The sequence below is a fragment of the Oncorhynchus mykiss genome, chromosome 1 (assembly GCF_013265735.2).
Source record: "Oncorhynchus mykiss isolate Arlee chromosome 1, USDA_OmykA_1.1, whole genome shotgun sequence".
NCBI classification, from domain to species: Eukaryota; Metazoa; Chordata; class Actinopteri; order Salmoniformes; family Salmonidae; genus Oncorhynchus; species Oncorhynchus mykiss.
The window spans coordinates 4987284-5007926 of NC_048565.1; the positions used below are offsets into that span (position 1 = coordinate 4987284).

At 43.5% G+C, this 20643-nt stretch overlaps 1 protein-coding gene across 1 annotated transcript in view; it reads right to left on the reverse strand.

Moving 5' to 3' along the window:
• Positions 1-9543: 9543 nt before the first annotated feature.
• Positions 9544-20643, reverse strand: part of LOC110526196 (bcl-2-related ovarian killer protein homolog A) — a 46710-nt gene continuing 35610 nt past the window's right edge. Inside the window, exon 4 of the mRNA XM_036984107.1 lies at positions 9544-11114. Coding sequence (XP_036840002.1) covers positions 10989-11114 — 126 coding nt within the window. The 3' untranslated portion in view covers positions 9544-10988. The remainder of the gene's footprint in view (positions 11115-20643) is intronic.

The window sequence follows — 20643 nt, forward strand, 5'->3', positions numbered from 1 at the left end:
TTGTTCGTCCAATAAGAATCCATTGATGGCTTCCCTAAGCGTAACATTTCCGTAGATCTGTTGGTGGTGTTGAGAGAATGGACTGAATGCGATTCAACGTGGTTTATTGCCACACATAGGATGTAGATCAGCGAAACTAGGCAAACTGACTGCCACCCACAACCCTAGTAAACAGGATGTCAGAGAAAAGAAGACTTTGTCTAACGTGTTTGTCCCACTGAGGTATAATTATGCTATAATGCCCGAGGAGGTGTGGTATATGGCTGTTCTTAAGCACGACACAAGGTGGAGTTCCTGGACACAGCCCTTAGCTGTGGTATACTGGTCATATACCACAACCCCCCCCCCCCCCCCCAGGTGCCTTGTTACTATTATAAACTGGTTACCCATGTAATTAGAACAGTAAAAAAATCTAATTGTCATAAGTGATAATGCCCTCGAAGCCGGTGTTTGGACGATATATTGGCACGGGTGTTGTTCGGCCCCGAGATCGAAGTCGGAAGTCCAGCAAACTGTGCCAATATGTCCTCCAAACACCTTCTTCGAGGGCATTATCACTTTTATACAACGGGTACCCAACATATTCAAATAATGATTGACATATTTTCATATAAAAATATTATTTTGATTAATTAATTTATACTAGTTCATCCTTCCACAATATATAGACCCTGACACAAATCTAGGGTTGCTTAGAGACGCTACCCAGTCGTTCAGTATTTTGGTTCTGTATCTATGGACGCGACCGAGTCGTTCAGTATTTTGGTTCTGTATCTATGGAAGCGACTCAGTCGTTCAGTATGTTGGTTCTGTATCTATGGACACGACTCAGTCGTTCAGTATGTTGGTTCTGTATCTATGGACGCGACCGAGTCGTTCAGTATTTTGGTTCTGTATCTATGGAAGCGACTCAGTCGTTCAGTATTTTGGTTCTGTATCTATGGACACGACTCAGTCGTTCAGTATGTTGGTTCTGTATCTATGGACACGACTCAGTCGTTCAGTATGTTGGTTCTGTATCTATGGAAGCGACTCAGTCGTTCAGTATTTTGGTTCTGTATCTATGGACACGACTCAGTCGTTCAGTATTTTGGTTCTGTATCTATGGAAGCGACTCAGTCGTTCAGTATGTTGGTTCTGTATCTATGGACACGACTCAGTCGTTCAGTATGTTGGTTCTGTATCTATGGAAGCGACTCAGTCGTTCAGTATTTTGGTTCTGTATCTATGGACACGACTCAGTCGTTCAGTATTTTGGTTCTGTATCTATGGACACGACTCAGTCGTTCAGTATGTTGGTTCTGTATCTATGGACACGACTCAGTCGTTAAGTATGTTGGTTCTGTATCTATGGAAGTGACTCAGTCGTTCAGTATGTTGGTTCTGTATCTATGGAAGTGACTCAGTCGTTCAGTATGTTGGTTCTGTATCTATGGAAGCGACTCAGTCGTTCAGTATGTTGGTTCTGTATCTATGGACACGACTCAGTCGTTCAGTATGTTGGTTCTGTATCTATGGACACGACTCAGTCGTTCAGTATTTTGGTTCTGTATCTATGGACACGACTCAGTCGTTCAGTATTTTGGTTCTGTATCTATGGACACGACTCAGTCGTTCAGTATTTTGGTTCTGTATCTATGGACGCGACCGAGTCGTTCAGTATTTTGGTTCTGTATCTATGGACACGACTCAGTCGTTCAGTATGTTGGTTCTGTATCTATGGACACGACTCAGTCGTTCAGTATGTTGGTTCTGTATCTATGGACACGACTCAGTCGTTAAGTATGTTGGTTCTGTATCTATGGACACGACTCAGTCGTTCAGTATGTTGGTTCTGTATCTATGGACACGACTCAGTCGTTAAGTATGTTGGTTCTGTATCTATGGACACGACTCAGTCGTTCAGTATTTTGGTTCTGTATCTATGGACACGACTCAGTCGTTCAGTATTTTGGTTCTGTATCTATGGACGCGACCGAGTCGTTCAGTATTTTGGTTCTGTATCTATGGACACGACTCAGTCGTTCAGTATGTTGGTTCTGTATCTATGGACACGACTCAGTCGTTCAGTATGTTGGTTCTGTATCTATGGAAGCGACTCAGTCGTTCAGTATTTTGGTTCTGTATCTATGGACACGACTCAGTCGTTCAGTATGTTGGTTCTGTATCTATGGACACGACTCAGTCGTTCAGTATTTTGGTTCTGTATCTATGGACACGACTCAGTCGTTCAGTATTTTGGTTCTGTATCTATGGAAGTGACTCAGTCGTTCAGTATGCTGGTTCTGTATCTATGGAAGCGACTCAGTCGTTCAGTATGTTGGTTCTGTATCTATGGAAGCGACTCAGTCGTTCAGTATGTTGGTTCTGTATCTATGGAAGCGACTCAGTCGTTCAGTATGTTGGTTCTGTATCTATGGACACGACTCAGTCGTTAAGTATGTTGGTTCTGTATCTATGGACACGACTCAGTCGTTAAGTATGTTGGTTCTGTATCTATGGACACGACTCAGTCGTTAAGTATGTTGGTTCTGTATCTATGGACACGACTCAGTCGTTCAGTATGTTGGTTCTGTATCTATGGACACGACTCAGTCGTTCAGTATTTTGGTTCTGTATCTATGGAAGCGACTCAGTCGTTCAGTATGTTGGTTCTGTATCTATGGACACGACTCAGTCGTTCAGTATGTTGGTTCTGTATCTATGGACACGACTCAGTCGTTCAGTATGTTGGTTCTGTATCTATGGACACGACTCAGTCGTTCAGTATTTTGGTTCTGTATCTATGGAAGCGACTCAGTCGTTCAGTATGTTGGTTCTGTATCTATGGAAGCGACTCAGTCGTTCAGTATGTTGGTTCTGTATCTATGGACAGGACTCAGTCGTTGGTTCTAAATGTTCTATTGCCATACTGGCTGGCAACGTTCTTATCCCTTGCTTGCTAGCTAACTACGGCTAATTTACAGCAAAGTAGCTGCATTTGCATTTGTTGAAGCTGTTTTATAGTGACATATATTTGGATACATCCATAACAATGAGCTAATGAGGCGCGATTTCACCTGGCATAGAAACTGTGCTCACTCGTCAAGAATGTTGTTCAGAGGAGCTAGCCAACAACACAGCTACAGTAACACAATCACTTCAAAATGAAGTTGGAAAGACTGCAAATGATCTGCGTTTCGTTTGACCTTTTTTCTATTGACCTTTTTTGTATATATCCATAAAAATGATGCTGATTCATGATTTCAACTGGCTGAGAAACGCTGTCTGTCTGTCTGTCTGTCTGTCTGTCTCGTCCCGACTCCCGACACGCTCATTACTACGGGACAGCTGGACATCGAATTTGAATATTGAAACAATGTGGAACGTGACAATCTGTGGACTAGACACCGGCTGGAATGCGGTTTTAACCAATCAGCATTCAGGATTAGATCCACCCCGTTGTATAAGGTCTGATATACCCCGTCTGCCAGCCAATCAGCATTCAGGGCTCGAGAGGAAGCTCAGTGGACGGCAGTGGGGAAAAGATGGAGGGAGATCGTCCAATAATAATTTTACCCAACATTCTGCCAAATGTCTCATCGATGAAACATTTGATCTCGATACAGTTTTCTGTTACCAAAACTATATTCGGTTATAAACAGAATGGACTATGTTTTGTAGACTTTACCCATTGTCAAATTTGAATATTTTTTTTGCGTTGTTTAGAAGGGGTGCAAGGCCGAATTTAGTTATTGCACAAGCGCACTTCAGAGTAGGCGTTCCCTGATGCAAATATGCAAATACACGCTTGAAAACGCCAATAGTCTCTCACCAGCTCGTGCTTGGCTCTGCCCACCTCCTTGCTTGTTCTTCCCACTATGATTAATTTGCTCCCTTTTGGGAAATGACATGCGGTGGTCCCGTCTTGGTTAGTTATAAAAAGTCTTTGGTAAAAATGTGCAACTTGAATCAGTTATAGAACCCATGTCCCTTTACGGTTGTGAGTTCTTGGAGTCCACTCACCAACCAAGAATTCATAAAAATGGGACAAACACCAAATTTAGATTCCGCATGCAGCGTTCTGCAAAATCATCCTCTGTGTGCAACTTGAAACAACTAATAATGCACGCAGAGCTGAATTAGGACGATATGCGCCAATGGATCAAAATGCAGAAAATAATTATACAACCATCCAATAGGAGCGGAAGAGGCGGAAAGGAATTAGCAACATCTAACACATGGTTTCCAGCCATTGTTATGAGCCATCGTTCCCTAAGCGACCTCCACTGAATTAGACCCAATCAAATCATGAGAAAACAAAAACATAATTACTTAACACATTGGAAAGAACTAGCCAACAAATAAAGCAAACTGGAATGCTATTTCGCCCTAAACAGTGAATACCTGTTAACCGTGACAGACCCAACATTATGGAATGCTTTTGACTCTGTACAGACTCAGTGAGCATAGATATCCTTGTTATTGAGAGAGGCAGAGCTGACAAGGCTATGTGCCCACTGCCCACAAAATGAGACGGAAACTGAGCTGCACCTATTCTCCTGCCAAATATATGACCATGTTAGACACACATATTTCCCTCAGACCCACAAAGAATTTGAAAACAAATCAGATCTAGTTTCTCAAAGTTGCCAGGATGTCACGTGTCCTACTAATATCAGTACACTCATAACAACTTAAGCATTACAAAACTTTTGTTTGATCAAATCAACATAAAAACACTTTTCAAATTCGACACTCGTTTTGAACCCCATACAAAAGCTCCTTGCTTGGTGGGCGAAACAACGAAAAAACGCCACCTGCTGGAGGGAGACAGACTTCCACCGACTTGAGCCTCCCTGGAACAAACTGGCCAGCTCTATATCCGGGTTTATGCATTCGTCACTAGTTACCACAGCCACGAAGTTATAAACGCGACTATTTCTACAATATATCTTCTTATAATGTGATTTTAAACCTGTCCTTAACTCTAAATGCGTCCAATACTGCTTATGTATAACCCTAACTTTAAATTAAGACCAACAAGTACATGTTTGTTTTCATGAATGTTTACGATGATATAAGCTATTTTTTGGGGCTGTAATAACTAGTGGAAACCGGTATATAATGACCAACATCATATGAGCACAAATGACGTATACAAAACCTGCATCATCATGTTCTGACGTTGTCATCTTCATACAAATAATCACTCTGACAGTTAATAGTCCTAATGTTACTTAAATCAATATACAATCAACTGTCACAGTGGTCATTTTGTATGAAGACGACCACATCTGATCATGAATGATTCCTTGTTCAAATAGGGATCCCTGGTGTGTGTGTGTGTGTGTGTGTGTGTAAGCTATGTAGCAAGGTGTTCTGAATCAAACCCCCCTCTCTCTACTCCTACCCCCCCCTCCTATACTCCTACCCCCTTCTCTACTCCTACCCCCCTTCTATACTCCTACCTCCTTCTCTACTCCTACCCCCCCCTTCCCCACCTCTACCCCCACTCTACTCCTACCCCCCCCTTCTCTACTCCTACCTCCTTCTCTACTCCTACCCCACCTTCCCTACCTCTACTCCCGCTCTACTCCTACCCCCTGCTCTATTTCTACCCCCCTTCCCTACTCCTACCCCCTTCTCTAGTCCTACCCCCCCTTCTCTACTCCTACCCCCCCTTCCCTACCTCTATCCCCCGCTCTACTCCTACCCCCCCCTTCCCAACCTCTACCCCCTGCTCTACTCCTACCCCCGCTCTATTCCTACCCCGCCCCCCCGTTCTACTCCTCCCCCTCATTCTACTCCTACCCCCCCGCTCTACTCCTACCCCCCCTTCCCTACCTCTACCCCCTGCTCTACTCCTACCCCCTGCTCTACTCCTACCCCCTGCTCTACTCCTACCCCGCCCCCCCCCTGTTCTACTCCTCCCCCTCACTCTACTCCTACCCCACCCCCCCTGCTCTACTCCTACCCCTCTCATCCACTGCTCTACCCCTCTCCCCCTCTACATTGTAAAATAATAGTGAAGACATCAAAATGATGAAATAACACATATGGAATCACATAGTAATCAAAAAACTATTAAAACAAATTAAAATGTATTTTTATTTGAGATTATTCAAAGTAGCCCCCCTTTGCCTTGATGACAGCTTTGCACACACTTTGCATTCTGTCTGAATACTTCGGTTTCGTATTTTTCATAAATTTGCAAAAATGTATACAAAACTGTTTTTGCTTCGTCATTATGGGGTATTGTGATGTCATTATGGGGTATTGTGATGTCATTATGGGGTATTGTGATGTCATTATGGGGTATTGTGATGTCATTATGGGGTATTGTGATGTCATTATGGGGTATTGTGATGTCATTATGGTGTATTGTGATGTCATTATGGGGTATTGTGATGTCATTATGGGGTATTGTGATGTCATTATGGGGTATTGTGATGTCATTATGGGGTATTGTGTGTAGATTGATGAGGGGGAAAAACAAACAATTGAATCCATTTTAGAATCAGGCTGTAACGTAACAAAACGTGGGAAAAGTCAAGGGGTCTGAATACTTTCAGAATACGCTGTAAATATCGGCCTCAGCGACAATTACTTGAATAATTTAACGGATGCTTTGCGCACAAAGGCAATGACTAAATTGTCTTATTAGTGATTTTCTCTTTGCGGACGTCTATGGAAATTGTCTTTCTGGTCCGGCCTTCAGTTAAACCGCAGTACCGAAGCAAAACCGTAGGAGCTGTCAAAACTGTAGGAGCTGTCAAAACTGTAGGAGCTGTCAAAACCGTAGGAGCTGTCAAAACCGTAGGGGCTGTCAAAACCGTAGGAGCTGTCAAAACCGTAGGGGCTGTCAAAATAGAAGCTGTCGGAGCAATCAAAACTGTAGGAGCAATCAAAACTGTAGGAGCAATCAAAACTGTAGGAGTAGTCAAACCATAGGAGAAGTCAAAACTGTAGGAGCAGTCAAACCATAGGAGAAGTCAAAACTGTAGAAGCAGTCAAAACCGTAGGAGCAGTCAAAACCGTGCTTCTAGACTGGAACCCTGGCCCCTTGGTCCATCCAGTGATTACTTGTTAATCTCTTTCCCTCCAGCTGTCAACTCCCAATCAATCACATGTATTTTATAAAGCCCTTTTTACATCAGCAGTGCTTTACAGATACCCAGTCTACAGTGGCTTAGAAAAACTCCTTAGAAGGCAGGAGAGGAACCAGGCCAGCCCTTGTCTGGCTCTGCCAGGTGGAGATTTAACCTCTTGCGACGAGCAATCCCGTATCCCAAAGGCCGGCATATGGCGATATTGATCTGGTATTGATGTCGACCCTTGAGCTAGGAGTACATGTGGCCATTAAGGCCAGATAGTAAACCCAGACGTTTAAATGTTCATAGATGACCAGCAGGGTCAAATAATAACCATACAGGTTAGAGTGTGTAAAAGTTTAACACCTCAGTAGTCAATGTCAGTTGTCTTTTCACAACCAGGCATTCTGAAATCCAAGGGTCCGAGAAGGAGCACGGCCGGATGAATCACGTCAAGGGTTCCACAGCAGCAGGCAGGACAGCAAAACTAGATCAGCAGCACGGCCAGGTGGACTGGGAACAGCTAGGAATCGTCAGGCCAGGTAGTCCCGAGGCATGGTCCTAGGGCTCATGTCCTCCGGGAGGGGAGATAGAGAGAGCGAAGAGGTACTTGAGAGAGAGCATGCCTCAGAACACACAGTACAACTGCCCTGTTAAAACTTCTCCTAGCTGCTTTTATTAAAGTATCATTATGTTGAGCCACATCTTACGTTTTATTACATTATCTATGAGGAAGTGTTATTGGTTACTATGGTAACGTTCAAGCATCTTTTTAATACCATACATATACATATATTTAACCTGCATTCTCCAGTTCTACCAATATTTATTTTACCTTTCTTTAACTAGACAAGTCAGTTAAGAACAAATTCTTATTTTCAATGACGGCCTAGAAACAGTGGGGTTAACTGCCTTGTTCAGGGGCAGAACGACAGATTTGTACCTTGTCAGCTCGGGGGATTTGAACTTGCAACCTTCCGGTTACTAGTCCAACACTCTAACCCGACCAGAATATGACCAGAATGAAGCTTCTCTCACATTCCAATGTTGAAGAACGTTTGGTGATGTAAATATATTGGACGCTAGATGGCAGTAAATCATGATACGGTAGCTGTTCAAGACCGTACATGGCAGACTTTTGACTATTTGGGCCAATCACTTGAAAGTAGGCAAAATTGGTAGCTCTCCATTTTCACTGTATGATACTGACAGTAATGAAACCAATTAAAACAATGTTGAAATATAAAACATTTTATTTTCTGAAATGACACTCAGTGTTGCATGCCAAATATAATATGTGTAAGCTACTGTGTAGTTAGTTATTCATGAAATTAAAATTACTTGTGGAATAAAACAGACAAAACAAAATGTCTGAATGGGATTTTAAGTTTCAGACGATGGAGTGATCCATAACATCACAATATTCTACAAAAACAGCCCCCCCCCCCCCCCCCCCCACACACACACACACACACACACACACACACTAACTGGGGGACTGATAGAAATCCACACACTCGTCACATAAATCAAATCAAATCTTATTTGTCACCGAATAAAACACCTTACAGTGAAATGCTTACTTACAAGCCCATACATGAAGCATGCAAACTTTATTATAATCAAAACTATATTTCCATCCAAACTGATCATTATTTCACTTAGTGAAGTCCGTTATCCTTTTCATTCATCTGACCATTATCAATCCAGAGATCCTAAAATCACAACAGTCTCTTCCTGTGTTTTTATGGTCATTCTTCTTTCCAGCCACTAGGGGCAGTATTTAGAAGCCCTGGGAAAATCTCAAAGGGCTATTTCTTTGAATCTTCGCATTCCTCTCTCCTCGATTGGATGAGAAGGTCAGAGGTCCCGCCTCTCTGACTTGCTCATCCAATGGGTTTTGAGTAGGTGAGGAGAGGGGACAAGGGATGTCAGGGGAAATCGCAATTGAGATTCTCCCACTCTGTCCGGGCCATATCCACACTTCACTTGACATACAGTATGTGCATAAATGAAACTCAAATTTATACAAATATTTTATTGCTTTAAATGGAATATTTGCCCAGGAGTAAATGACGGATTGGTTGCTTAGCAACAAAATCAACGCATGCACAACTATAGGTCAAAACAGACGGGATTGGCCTTAGATGGTTAACAACATGTAAACTATATTTGATCTATAATGTTTATTGAAAACATAAATAAAGTTGCACAATGAGCACTTGTTGTCTCTCAAATACATCGTTACAGTTGTTGGTTAGCCCGCAAGCTAGCAAATATTAGTCCAAATTAGCATAGACGTAACATCACCTCAAAACAAGACATGGTATCAAGAACAAGATCAAAAACGAGCCACTTACAATAACACGGCAGTTTATTTTCATTGTTTCTAGCTATCTGGCCATCCAGAATCACAACACACGTCTTTCTGCCTCTTAGAAGGGGGTGCGTGTTTTTTTTGTTTTGTGTGTGTGTGTGTGTGTGTGTGTGTGTGTGTGTGACGTTGTCAGTTAACCAGTCTATGTAAGCATAAAGAAAGCAAGGAATGTGACAGAGAGAGAGCTATAGAAAAACAGAGATCCAGATATAGAATAACTAGAATGGGCATTCCCATTCAAGTCAACTGTTAACGCTATGGATCAGTATGTATATAGGCTACTACCTCACAATACAGCTGGAGAATCTGTACATAATACGTCACAATAATACTGTCAAGCTAAATCGTAAACACCCAAATTCAAAGCAGACGTGGCTAACAAGCTTATTCACGTTGATTGTTCCAATGCCGGTGCGTTTGTTTAATCTATTTGTGAGGGCCCAAGGTGCTCGTCAGTGGCGGAGATTCAGTGCAAACGTCTGCAGGTGCAAACAAACAACACATCTAGAACTCTAGAGGAGGGATGGCTGCCCCTTCAGACAGACGCCGGTTGGCCGAGTGCCAGTCTGGTTGGGCTGTCATGACAACTCCTTGTCACTCACTTTGTACTGACAAACTCCTTGATCTAAAACACACAAACAACAAAACTTGTTTAGCTTGACAACGACAGCAATAGAGTTGTCAGGAGCTCGAACAGATCTGGGACCAGGATAAGGCTCTGCTGTCCTACACTGGCGGATGGGGCAGATTGTCCATCAGGATAAGGCTCTGCTGTCCTACACTGACGGATGGGGCAGATTGTCCACCAGGATAAGGCTCTGCTGTCCTACACTGGCGGATGGGGCAGATTGTCCACCAGGATAAGGCTCTGCTGTCCTACACTGACGGATGGGGCAGATTGTCCATCAGGATAAGGCTCTGCTGTCCTACACTGGCGGATGGGGCAGATTGTCCATCAGGATAAGGCTCTGCTGTCCTACACTGGCGGATGGGGCAGATTGTCCACCAGGATAAGGCTCTGCTGTCCTACACTGGCAGATGGGGCAGATTGTCCATCAGGATAAGGCTCTGCTGTCCTACACTGGCGGATGGGGCAGATTGTCCATCAGGATAAGGCTCTGCAGTCCTACACTGACGGATGGGGCAGATTGTCCACCAGGATAAGGCTCTGCTGTCCTACACTGGCGGATGGGGCAGATTGTCCATCAGGATAAGGCTCTGCTGTCCTACACTGGCGGATGGGGCAGATTGTCCACCAGGATAAGGCTCTGCTGTCCTACACTGGCAGATGGGGCAGATTGTCCATCAGGATAAGGCTCTGCTGTCCTACACTGGCGGATGGGGCAGATTGTCCATCAGGATAAGGCTCTGCAGTCCTACACTGACGGATGGGGCAGATTGTCCACCAGGATAAGGCTCTGCTGTCCTACACTGGCGGATGGGGCAGATTGTCCATCAGGATAAGGCTCTGCTGTCCTACACTGACGGATGGGGCAGATTGTCCATCGTGTGGTCGTGACTGAACTGGTCCTCCGTTGTCACTTGTCCCGGAGCAGGTAAAACAACATGGCCTTCAGGTAATGTCCACAGGCGCAGGTAGCAGACACCAACCAATGGGAGCGGAAGCTGGGGTCCGTGTTCACCACGCACTTTGTGATATCAGCCTATGACAGGAGAGAAAGAGAGAGGGTGAACGTCAGCCTATGAGAGGAGAGAGAGAGAGGGTAAACGTTAGCCTATGAGAGGAGAGAGAGTGGGTGAATGTCAGCCTATGAGAGGAGAGAGAGTGGGTGAATGTCAGCCTATGAGAGGAGAGAGAGTGGGTGAATGTCAGCATATGAGAGGAGAGAGAGAGAGAGGGTGAACATCAGCCTACGAGAGGAGAGAGAGAGGGTGAACGTCAGCCTACGAGAGAAGAGAGAGGGTGAACGTCAGCCTACGAGAGGAGAGAGAGAGGGTGAATGTCAGCCTATGAAAGGAGAGAGAGAGGGTGAACGTCAGTCTATGAGAGGAGAGAGAGAGGTTGAACGTCAGCCTATGAGAGGAGAGAGAGAGGGTGAATGTCAGCCTATGAGAGAGAGAGGGTGAACGTCAGCCTACGAGAGAAGAGAGAGAGGGTGAACGTCAGCCTACGAGAGGAGAGAGAGTGGGTGAATGTCAGCCTATGAGAGGAGAGAGAATGGGTGAATGTCAGCCTATGAGAGGGGAGAGAGTGGGTGAATGTCAGCCTATGAGAGGAGAGAGACAGCATCACTCAGATACTGCACGTCCCAATTCTTCAACCTTCTCCCAAAGTGTGCAATTGCATACTTCCAATCATGGATAATACCAATGGTGGACACTCCCTCCAGCCAATGATTACAGTAATCAATACTTTTAAATCCATGAGGGGACATGTGTGCAAGAAGGGTGGAGAATCACAGACATGGGACCTCTGAGCAGAGGCTGGGCACTTTACGGGTCAAAGTTCACAGGTCAAAGTTTCACAGGCAGTTGAGAGATGCCCTATATACCAGTCACTTTCCTTTACACAGGGAGGGACCGTTTAACAGTCCATCTATAACCAATGAATTCCAGATAAAAGACCTGCATATATTAACAGGACGATATTATATTACAGAAATGTGTTTGAGACATGCCGCTCTACTCAAATAGGATATTATCTGGACTAGAGGTCAGGTTAAAATGTTCATTAAAAATAAAAAACACGTTTACATTGACCACGTCCAGAAAAAAGTAGAAGGAAATATGGCGAACGAGTAAAGTACACAAGGCCCAATCAAACAAAACACTGTAATCTTAACAACGCATATTTCAAAATACCACCTGTGACAATTTAGTCAAAAGGTTTTGACTGGCAATAATAAATAAAAAAAACGTGATAAGGAGAAGAAGAAGAGGAAGAAGAAGAAGGAGGAGAAGGAGAAGAAGAAGGAGAAGGAGAAGAAGTAGGAGAAGGAGAAGAAGAAGGAGAAGGAGAAGAAGAAGAAGGAGAAGGAGAAGGAGAAGAAGGAGAAGGAGAAGAAGAAGGAGGAGAAGGAGAAGAAGAAGGAGACGGAGAAGGAGAAGGAGAGTCTTTAATAAGACAGAATTAGAATACATGATAAGGAGAAGAAGAAGAGTCCTTAATAAGACAGAAGAAGAATACATGATAAGGAGAAGAAGAAGAAGAGTCCTTAATAAGACAGAATAAGAAGAAGGAGAAGGAGAAGAAGAAGAAGAGTCCTTAATAAGACAGAAGAAGAATACATGATAAGGAGAAGAAGAAGAAGAGTCCTTAATAAGACAGAAGAAGAAGAAGGAGAAGGAGAAGAAGAAGAAGAGTCCTTAATAAGACAGAAGAAGAAGAAGGAGAAGGAGAAGAAGAAGAAGAGTCCTTAATAAGACAGAAGAAGAAGAAGGAGAAGGAGAAGAAGAAGAGTCCTTAATAAGACAGAAGAAGAATACATGATAAGGAGAAGAAGAAGAAGAGTCCTTAATAAGACAGAAGAAGAAGAAGGAGAAGGAGAAGAAGAAGAAGAGTCCTTAATAAGACAGAAGAAGGAGAAGGAGAAGAAGAAGAAGAGTCCTTAATAAGACAGAAGAAGAATACATGATAAGGAGAAGAAGAAGAGTCCTTAATAAGACAGAAGAAGGAGAAGGAGAAGAAGAAGAAGAGTCCTTAATAAGACAGAAGAAGAATACATGATAAGGAGAAGAAGAAGAAGAGTCCTTAATAAGACAGAAGAAGAAGAAGGAGAAGGAGAAGAAGAAGAGTCCTTAATAAGACAGAAGAAGAATACATGATAAGGAGAAGAAGAAGAAGAGTCCTTAATAAGACAGAAGAAGAAGAAGGAGAAGGAGAAGGAGAAGAAGAGTCCTTAATAAGACAGAAGAAGAAGAAGGAGAAGGAGAAGAAGAGTCCTTAATAAGACAGAAGAAGAAGAAGGAGAAGGAGAAGGAGAAGAAGAGTCCTTAATAAGACAGAAGAAGAAGAAGGAGAAGGAGAAGAAGAGTCCTTAATAAGACAGAAGAAGAATACATTGAGACTGAATAAGTAGGCTACATCAACACACAGTTCTACTATCTGATAACAGCAGCCGTTTCCTTCTCAATGTTGTGGTACGGGTTTTTATCAGCAACGTTTCCTGACCCTCTCAGGGTTTTTTTGTAATTCGGTCAGTGCCTAAGCATTTCTGTGAAATGTACAGTATGGCAACTGCACGTTACATAACCAAGACGACTAAGACTAGAATTGGGGTAAATTTGCACGTTATCTTACAAGGTTGTAGTTGGTTACACAACACATTGTGTTCCATATTAATCTGATAAAACAGGTCAAGATGTCTTGAGAAACCAGAGGACTTATATACTACGTAGATCTGGGACCTTGAGGACTATATACTACGTAGATCTGGGACCTTGAGGGATATATACTACGTAGATCTGGGACCTTGAGGGATATATACTACGTAGATCTGGGACCTTGAGGACTATATACTACGTAGATCTGGGACCTTGAGGGATATATACTACGTAGATCTGGGACCTTGAGGGATATATACTACGTAGATCTGGGACCTTGAGGGACATATACTACGTAGATCTGGGACCTTGAGGGATATATACTACGTAGATCTGGGACCTTGAGGGACATATACTACGTAGATCTGGGACCTTGAGGACTATATACTATGTAGATCTGGGACCTTGAGGGATATATACTACGTAGATCTGGGACCTTGAGGACTATATACTACGTAGATCTGGGACCTTGAGGACTATATACTACGTAGATCTGGGACCTTGAGGGATATATACTACGTAGATCTGGGACCTTGAGGGATATATACTACGTAGATCTGGGACCTTGAGGGATATATACTACGTAGATCTGGGACCTTGAGGACTATATACTATGTAGATCTGGGGCCTTGAGGACTATATACTACGTAGATCTGGGACCTTGAGGGATATATACTACGTAGATCTGGGACCTTGAGGGATATATACTATGTAGATCTGGGACCTTGAGGACTATATACTACGTAGATCTGGGACCTTGAGGGATATATACTATGTAGATCTGGGACCTTGAGGACTATATACTACGTAGATCTGGGAACTTGAGGGATATATACTACGTAGCGGGTTTGAGGAGTTAGCAAGGTACCTTTGGTCAACTCTGAGTTCAACTCGGGATAAGCGGTCATACGATAGTGGCTCGCCTTATAGCCAGGTACATTTCTGTGGCAACGAATCCTTCAGAACTAACCTGCTCCAGGGCAGGCTAACTCAGGGCTAAGTCTGTTTATCCTGTATCCAGAACTAACCTGGTCCAGGGCAGGCTAATTCAGGGCTAACTCTGTTTATCCTGTATCCTGAACTAACCTGGTCCAGGGCAGGCTAACTCAGGGCTAACTCTGTTCCTCCTGTATCCAGAACTAACCTGCTCCAGGGCAGGCTAACTCAGGGCTAACTCTGTTTATCCTGTATCCAGAACTAACCTGGTCCAGGGCAGGCTAATTCAGAGCTAACTCTGTTTATCCTGTATCCAGAACTAACCTGGTCCAGGGCAGGCTAACTCAGGGCTAACTCTGTTTATCCTGCATTCAGAACTAACCTGGTCCAGGGCAGGCTAACTCAGGGCTAACCCTGTTTATCCTGCATTCAGAACTAACCTGCTCCAGGGCAGGCTAACTCAGGGCTAACTCTGTTTATCCTGCATTCAGAACTAACCTGGTCCAGGGCAGGCTAACTCAGGGCTAACCCTGTTTATCCTGTATCCAGAACTAACCTGCTCCAGGGCAGGCTAACTCGGGGCTAACCCTGTTTATCCTGCATTCAGAACTAACCTGCTCCAGGGCAGGCTAACTCGGGGCAAACTCTACTTATCCAGAATGAAATGTCTGAGCTACAAGTTGAGGGCCAATTAAATCAGATCCCCTAACCCCTCACAAACATTGCATTATCATCATCCACTTAATTTGCACAGTAAAACGTTTGTATGATGGTATCAAATAATCAAATGTATTTATAAAGCCCTTCTTACATCAGTTGATACTGTTGTAACAGTATTACTTTATACCGTCCCCTCGCCGATACCCGGGCGCGAACCAGGGACCTTCTGCACACATCAACAGTCACCCCTCGAAGCATCGTTACCCATCGCGCCACAAAAGCCGCGGCTCTTGCAGAGCAAGGGGAACTACTACTTCAAGGTCTCAGAGCAAGTGACGTCACCGATTGAAACGCTATTTAGCGCGCACCGCTAACTAAGCTAGCCGTTTCGTTACACTGTATAACAAAATGCTGTACAGAAACCCAGCCTAAACCCCCCAAACAGGAAGCAATGCAGGTGTAGAAGCACGGTGGCTAGGAAAAACTCCCTTGAAAGGCCAGAACCTAGGAAGAAACCTAGAGAGGAACCAGGCTATGTGGGGTGGCCAGTCCTCTTCTGGCTTTTATAAAATTATTTTATCGATAGAAGTAGGGGGGGGGGGGGGGGGGGGGGTGTTGTGTGCAGTGATAAGCACACCAAAGAAACAGGGATATCTAGTCAGTTGAACAACTGAATTCATCTTCCGCATTTAACCCAACCCCTCTGAATCAGAGAGGTGTGGAGGACTGCCTTAATCAACATCCACAGCATTAACTGCCTTGTTCAGGGGCAGAACGACAGATTTTTTTTACCTTGTCAGCTCAGGGATTCAAACCAGCAACCTTTCAGTTATTGGCCCAACTCTCTAACCACTAGGCTACCTACCGGCGTTAACAGCTACCTAACGGCATTAAGAGCCTATTTCACAACATCGTCTGGTGAATTTGCAAGATCACTTTTTTTTCATTTTGATTTCTGCACAAATGTAAATGTGGCGCTGACTTGCCCCATAATATTGATGTTTCAGCATCGCCTCATGGAATAGTTTTGGGGGTCGACTAGCACTCGTAGTTACAAGCCTGCTAGAGTTAGCCGACATGCGGAAGAGCAATACCCACGGTCGTAGCAACAGACGAAGCCTAAACTGGAATGTGAAGCTAACCTGAAACTAGTTCATTCATTCATTTCAGAAAAGCCTGGGTTCATCTAGCTACGTACACAGTATACCCTTCTGGTTTCAACTGGAACCTGCAGAGATGAGGAATGGGATTAGGTCACATAGACCTCGTTCATTATCTGGCATGTTTAAATCTCCAATGGGCCATTCCAAGGTTTGTGTCCCAAATGAAACCCTATGGGTCCTGATCGAATGTAGTGCACTACATAGGGGAACATGGTGCCGTTTTGGACACAAACCCCAGCCCTGGCGTAGAGGGCGTCTTGGTTGATTTTTAAGCTTTGCCAACAGAGCAGGACTCCCAGATCTAGGCCACGGCTCTTTGCCAGGCCTCCTCTCTCCTCTCTGCTCTGAGTATCAGTTGAGCACCACACTTTTTGCTCTTTACAGATTTATAGCAGATGTTCTCTAGAGCAAGACTATATTGAGACATTCTTTGGAGTTTCTTAAAGTAGTGGCTCAATTAAAATCAACTTCATTTCTGGATGTTTATTTTTATTTTTTTTAAATATCTATTACAGACACCTTATGCTTTGAGGTGAAATCCGCGAGTTAGCAAAAAACAGTGGCATGTCTCTGTGTACAGAGCAGGGAGGTTTGTTTTTGCACAGTCATCATTGTGTTGTGTTCAGGCTCTTGTTTGCCTCAGTTTTATTTAGCTATTCTCTCAGTGAACACATTCAGGACACGTTCAGGACACATTCAGGACAGACCTGATAGGTGGGTACAACATTGGGGAACACATACAGCTGTCATCATTCAAAAATGGTTCTATGAGTGCAGACATAGGCATTCTTACTTCTTTCTTACTGTCAACTATGACTGTCTTAGTACTGAGTCTGTCATCTATTATCAACTATACTAAACGAACCGCGGACTTAGTCAATCACTGAACCACAGGCCGGTTACATGAGAGGTCAAAGCTGAGCAACGCAACTTCTCTTTCTGTTTCCTAACTTGTTCTTGCCCTTATACATACTATATGTTCTGACTAGTATCCATAGCACACATACAGTACTACTGACAGGGTTCTGAGTAGTATCCATGGCACACATACAGTACTACTGACAGGGTTCTGAGTAGTATCCATGTAGTACTACTGACAGGGTTCTGACTAGTATCCATAGTATCCATACAGTACTACTGACAGGGTTCTGAGTAGTATCCATGTAGTACTACTGACAGGGTTCTGACTAGTATCCATAGCACACATACAGTACTACTGACAGGGTTCTGACTAGTATCCATGTAGTACTACTGACAGGGTTCTGACTAGTATCCATGTAGTACTACTGACAGGGTTCTGACTAGTATCCATGTAGTACTACTGACAGGGTTCTGACTAGTATCCATGTAGTACTACTGACAGGGTTCTGACTAGTATCCATGTAGTACTACTGACAGGGTTCTGACTAGTATCCATAGCACACGTACAGTACTACTGACAGGGTTCTGACTAGTATCCATGTAGTACTACTGACAGGGTTCTGACTAGTATCCATAGTATCCATACAGTACTACTGACAGGGTTCTGACTAGTATCCATAGTATCCATGCAGTACTACTGACAGGGTTCTGACTAGTATCCATGTAGTACTACTGACAGGGTTCTGATTAGTATCCATGTAGTACTACTGACAGGGTTCTGACTAGTATCCATAGTATCCATGTAGTACTACTGACAGGGTTCTGAGTAGTATCCATGTAGTACTACTGACAGGGTTCTGAGTAGTATTCATGTAGTACTACTGACAGGGTTCTGAGTAGTATCCATGTAGTACTACTGACAGGGTTCTGACTAGTATCCATAGCATACATACAGTACTACTGACAGGGTTCTGACTAGTATCCATAGTATCCATGTAGTACTACTGACAGGGTTCTGAGTAGTATCCATGTAGTACTACTGACAAGGTTCTGTCTAGAATTCATGTAGTACTACTGCCAGGGTTCTGACTAGTATCCATAGTATCCATACAGTACTACTGACAGGGTTCTGACTAGTATCCATGTAGTACTACTGACAGGGTTCTGACTAGTATCCATAGTATCCATACAGTACTACTGACAGGGTTCTGAGTAGTATCCATGTAGTACTACTGACAGGGTTCTGTCTAGAATTCATGTAGTACTACTGCCAGGGTTCTGACTAGTATCCATAGTATCCATACAGTACTACTGACAGGGTTCTGACTAGTATCCATGTAGTACTACTGACAGGGTTCTGACTAGTATCCATAGTATCCATGTAGTACTACTGCCAGGGTTCTGACTAGTATCCAGAGTATCCATACAGTACTACTGACAAGGTTCTGACTATTATCCATGTAGTACTACTGACAGGGTTCTGATTAGTATCCATGTAGTACTACTGACAGGGTTCTGACTAGTATCCATAGTATCCATGTAGTACTACTGACAAGGTTCTGACTATTATCCATGTAGTACTACTGACAGGGTTCTGATTAGTATCCATGTAGTAGTACTGACAGGGTTCTGATTAGTATCCATGTAGTACTACTGACAGGGTTCTGATTAGTATCCATGTAGTACTACTGACAGGGTTTTGACTAGTATCCATAGTATCCATGTAGTACTACTGACAGGGTTCTGACTAGTATCCATAGTATCCATGCAGTACTACTGACAGGGTTCTGACTAGTATCCATAGTATCCATGCAGTACTACTGACAGGGTTCTGACTAGTATCCATGCAGTACTACTGACAGGGTTCTGACTAGTATCCATGTAGTACTACTGACAGGGTTCTGAGTAGTATCCATGTAGTACTACTGACAGGGTTCTGACTAGTATCCATAGTATCCATGCAGTACTACTGACAGGGTTCTGACTAGTATCCATGTAGTACTACTGACAGGGTTCTGACTAGTATCCATGTAGTACTACTGACAGGGTTCTGACTAGTATCCATAGTATCCATGCAGTACTACTGACAGGGTTCTGACTAGTATCCATGTAGTACTACTGACAGGGTTCTGAGTAGTATCCATACAGTACTACTGACAGGGTTCTGACTAGTATCCATGTAGTACTACTGACAGGGTTCTGACTAGTATCCATGTAGTACTACTGACAGGGTTCTGACTAGTATCCATGTAGTACTACTGACAGGGTTCTGAGTAGTATCCATGTAGTACTACTGACAGGGTTCTGACTAGTATCCATGCAGTACTACTGACAGGGTTCTGAGTAGTATCCATGTAGTACTACTGACAGGGTTCTGAGTAGTATCCATACAGTACTACTGACAGGGTTCTGACTAGTATCCATGTAGTACTACTGACAGGGTTCTGAGTAGTATCCATGTAGTACTACTGACAGGGTTCTGACTAGTATCCATGCAGTACTACTGACAGGGTTCTGAGTAGTATCCATGTAGTACTACTGACAGGGTTCTGACTAGTATCCATAGTATCCATACAGTACTACTGACAGGGTTCTGAGTAGTATCCATGTAGTACTACTGACAGGGTTCTGACTAGTATCCATGTAGTACTACTGACAGGGTTCTGAGTAGTATCCATGTAGTACTACTGACAGGGTTCTGACTAGTATCCATGCAGTACTACTGACAGGGTTCTGAGTAGTATCCATGTAGTACTACTGACAGGGTTCTGACTAGTATCCATAGCACACATACAGTACTACTGACAGGGTTCTGAGTAGTATCCATGTAGTACTACTGACAGGGTTCTGACTAGTATCCATGTAGTACTACTGACAGGGTTCTGACTAGTATCCATGTAGTACTACTGACAGGGTTCTGACTAGTATCCATAGTATCCATGTAGTACTACTGACAGGGTTCTGACTAGTATCCATAGTATCCATACAGTACTACTGACAGGGTTCTGAGTAGTATCCATGTAGTACTACTGACAGGGTTCTGATTAGTATCCATAGTATCCATGTAGTACTACTGACAGGGTTCTGATTAGTATCCATGCAGTACTACTGCCAGGGTTCTGACTAGTATCCATAGTATCCATGTAGTACTACTGACAGGGTTCTGACTAGTATCCATAGTATCCATACAGTACTACTGACAGGGTTCTGACTAGTATCCATGTAGTACTACTGACAGGGTTCTGACTAGTATCCATGCAGTACTACTGACAGGGTTCTGAGTAGTATC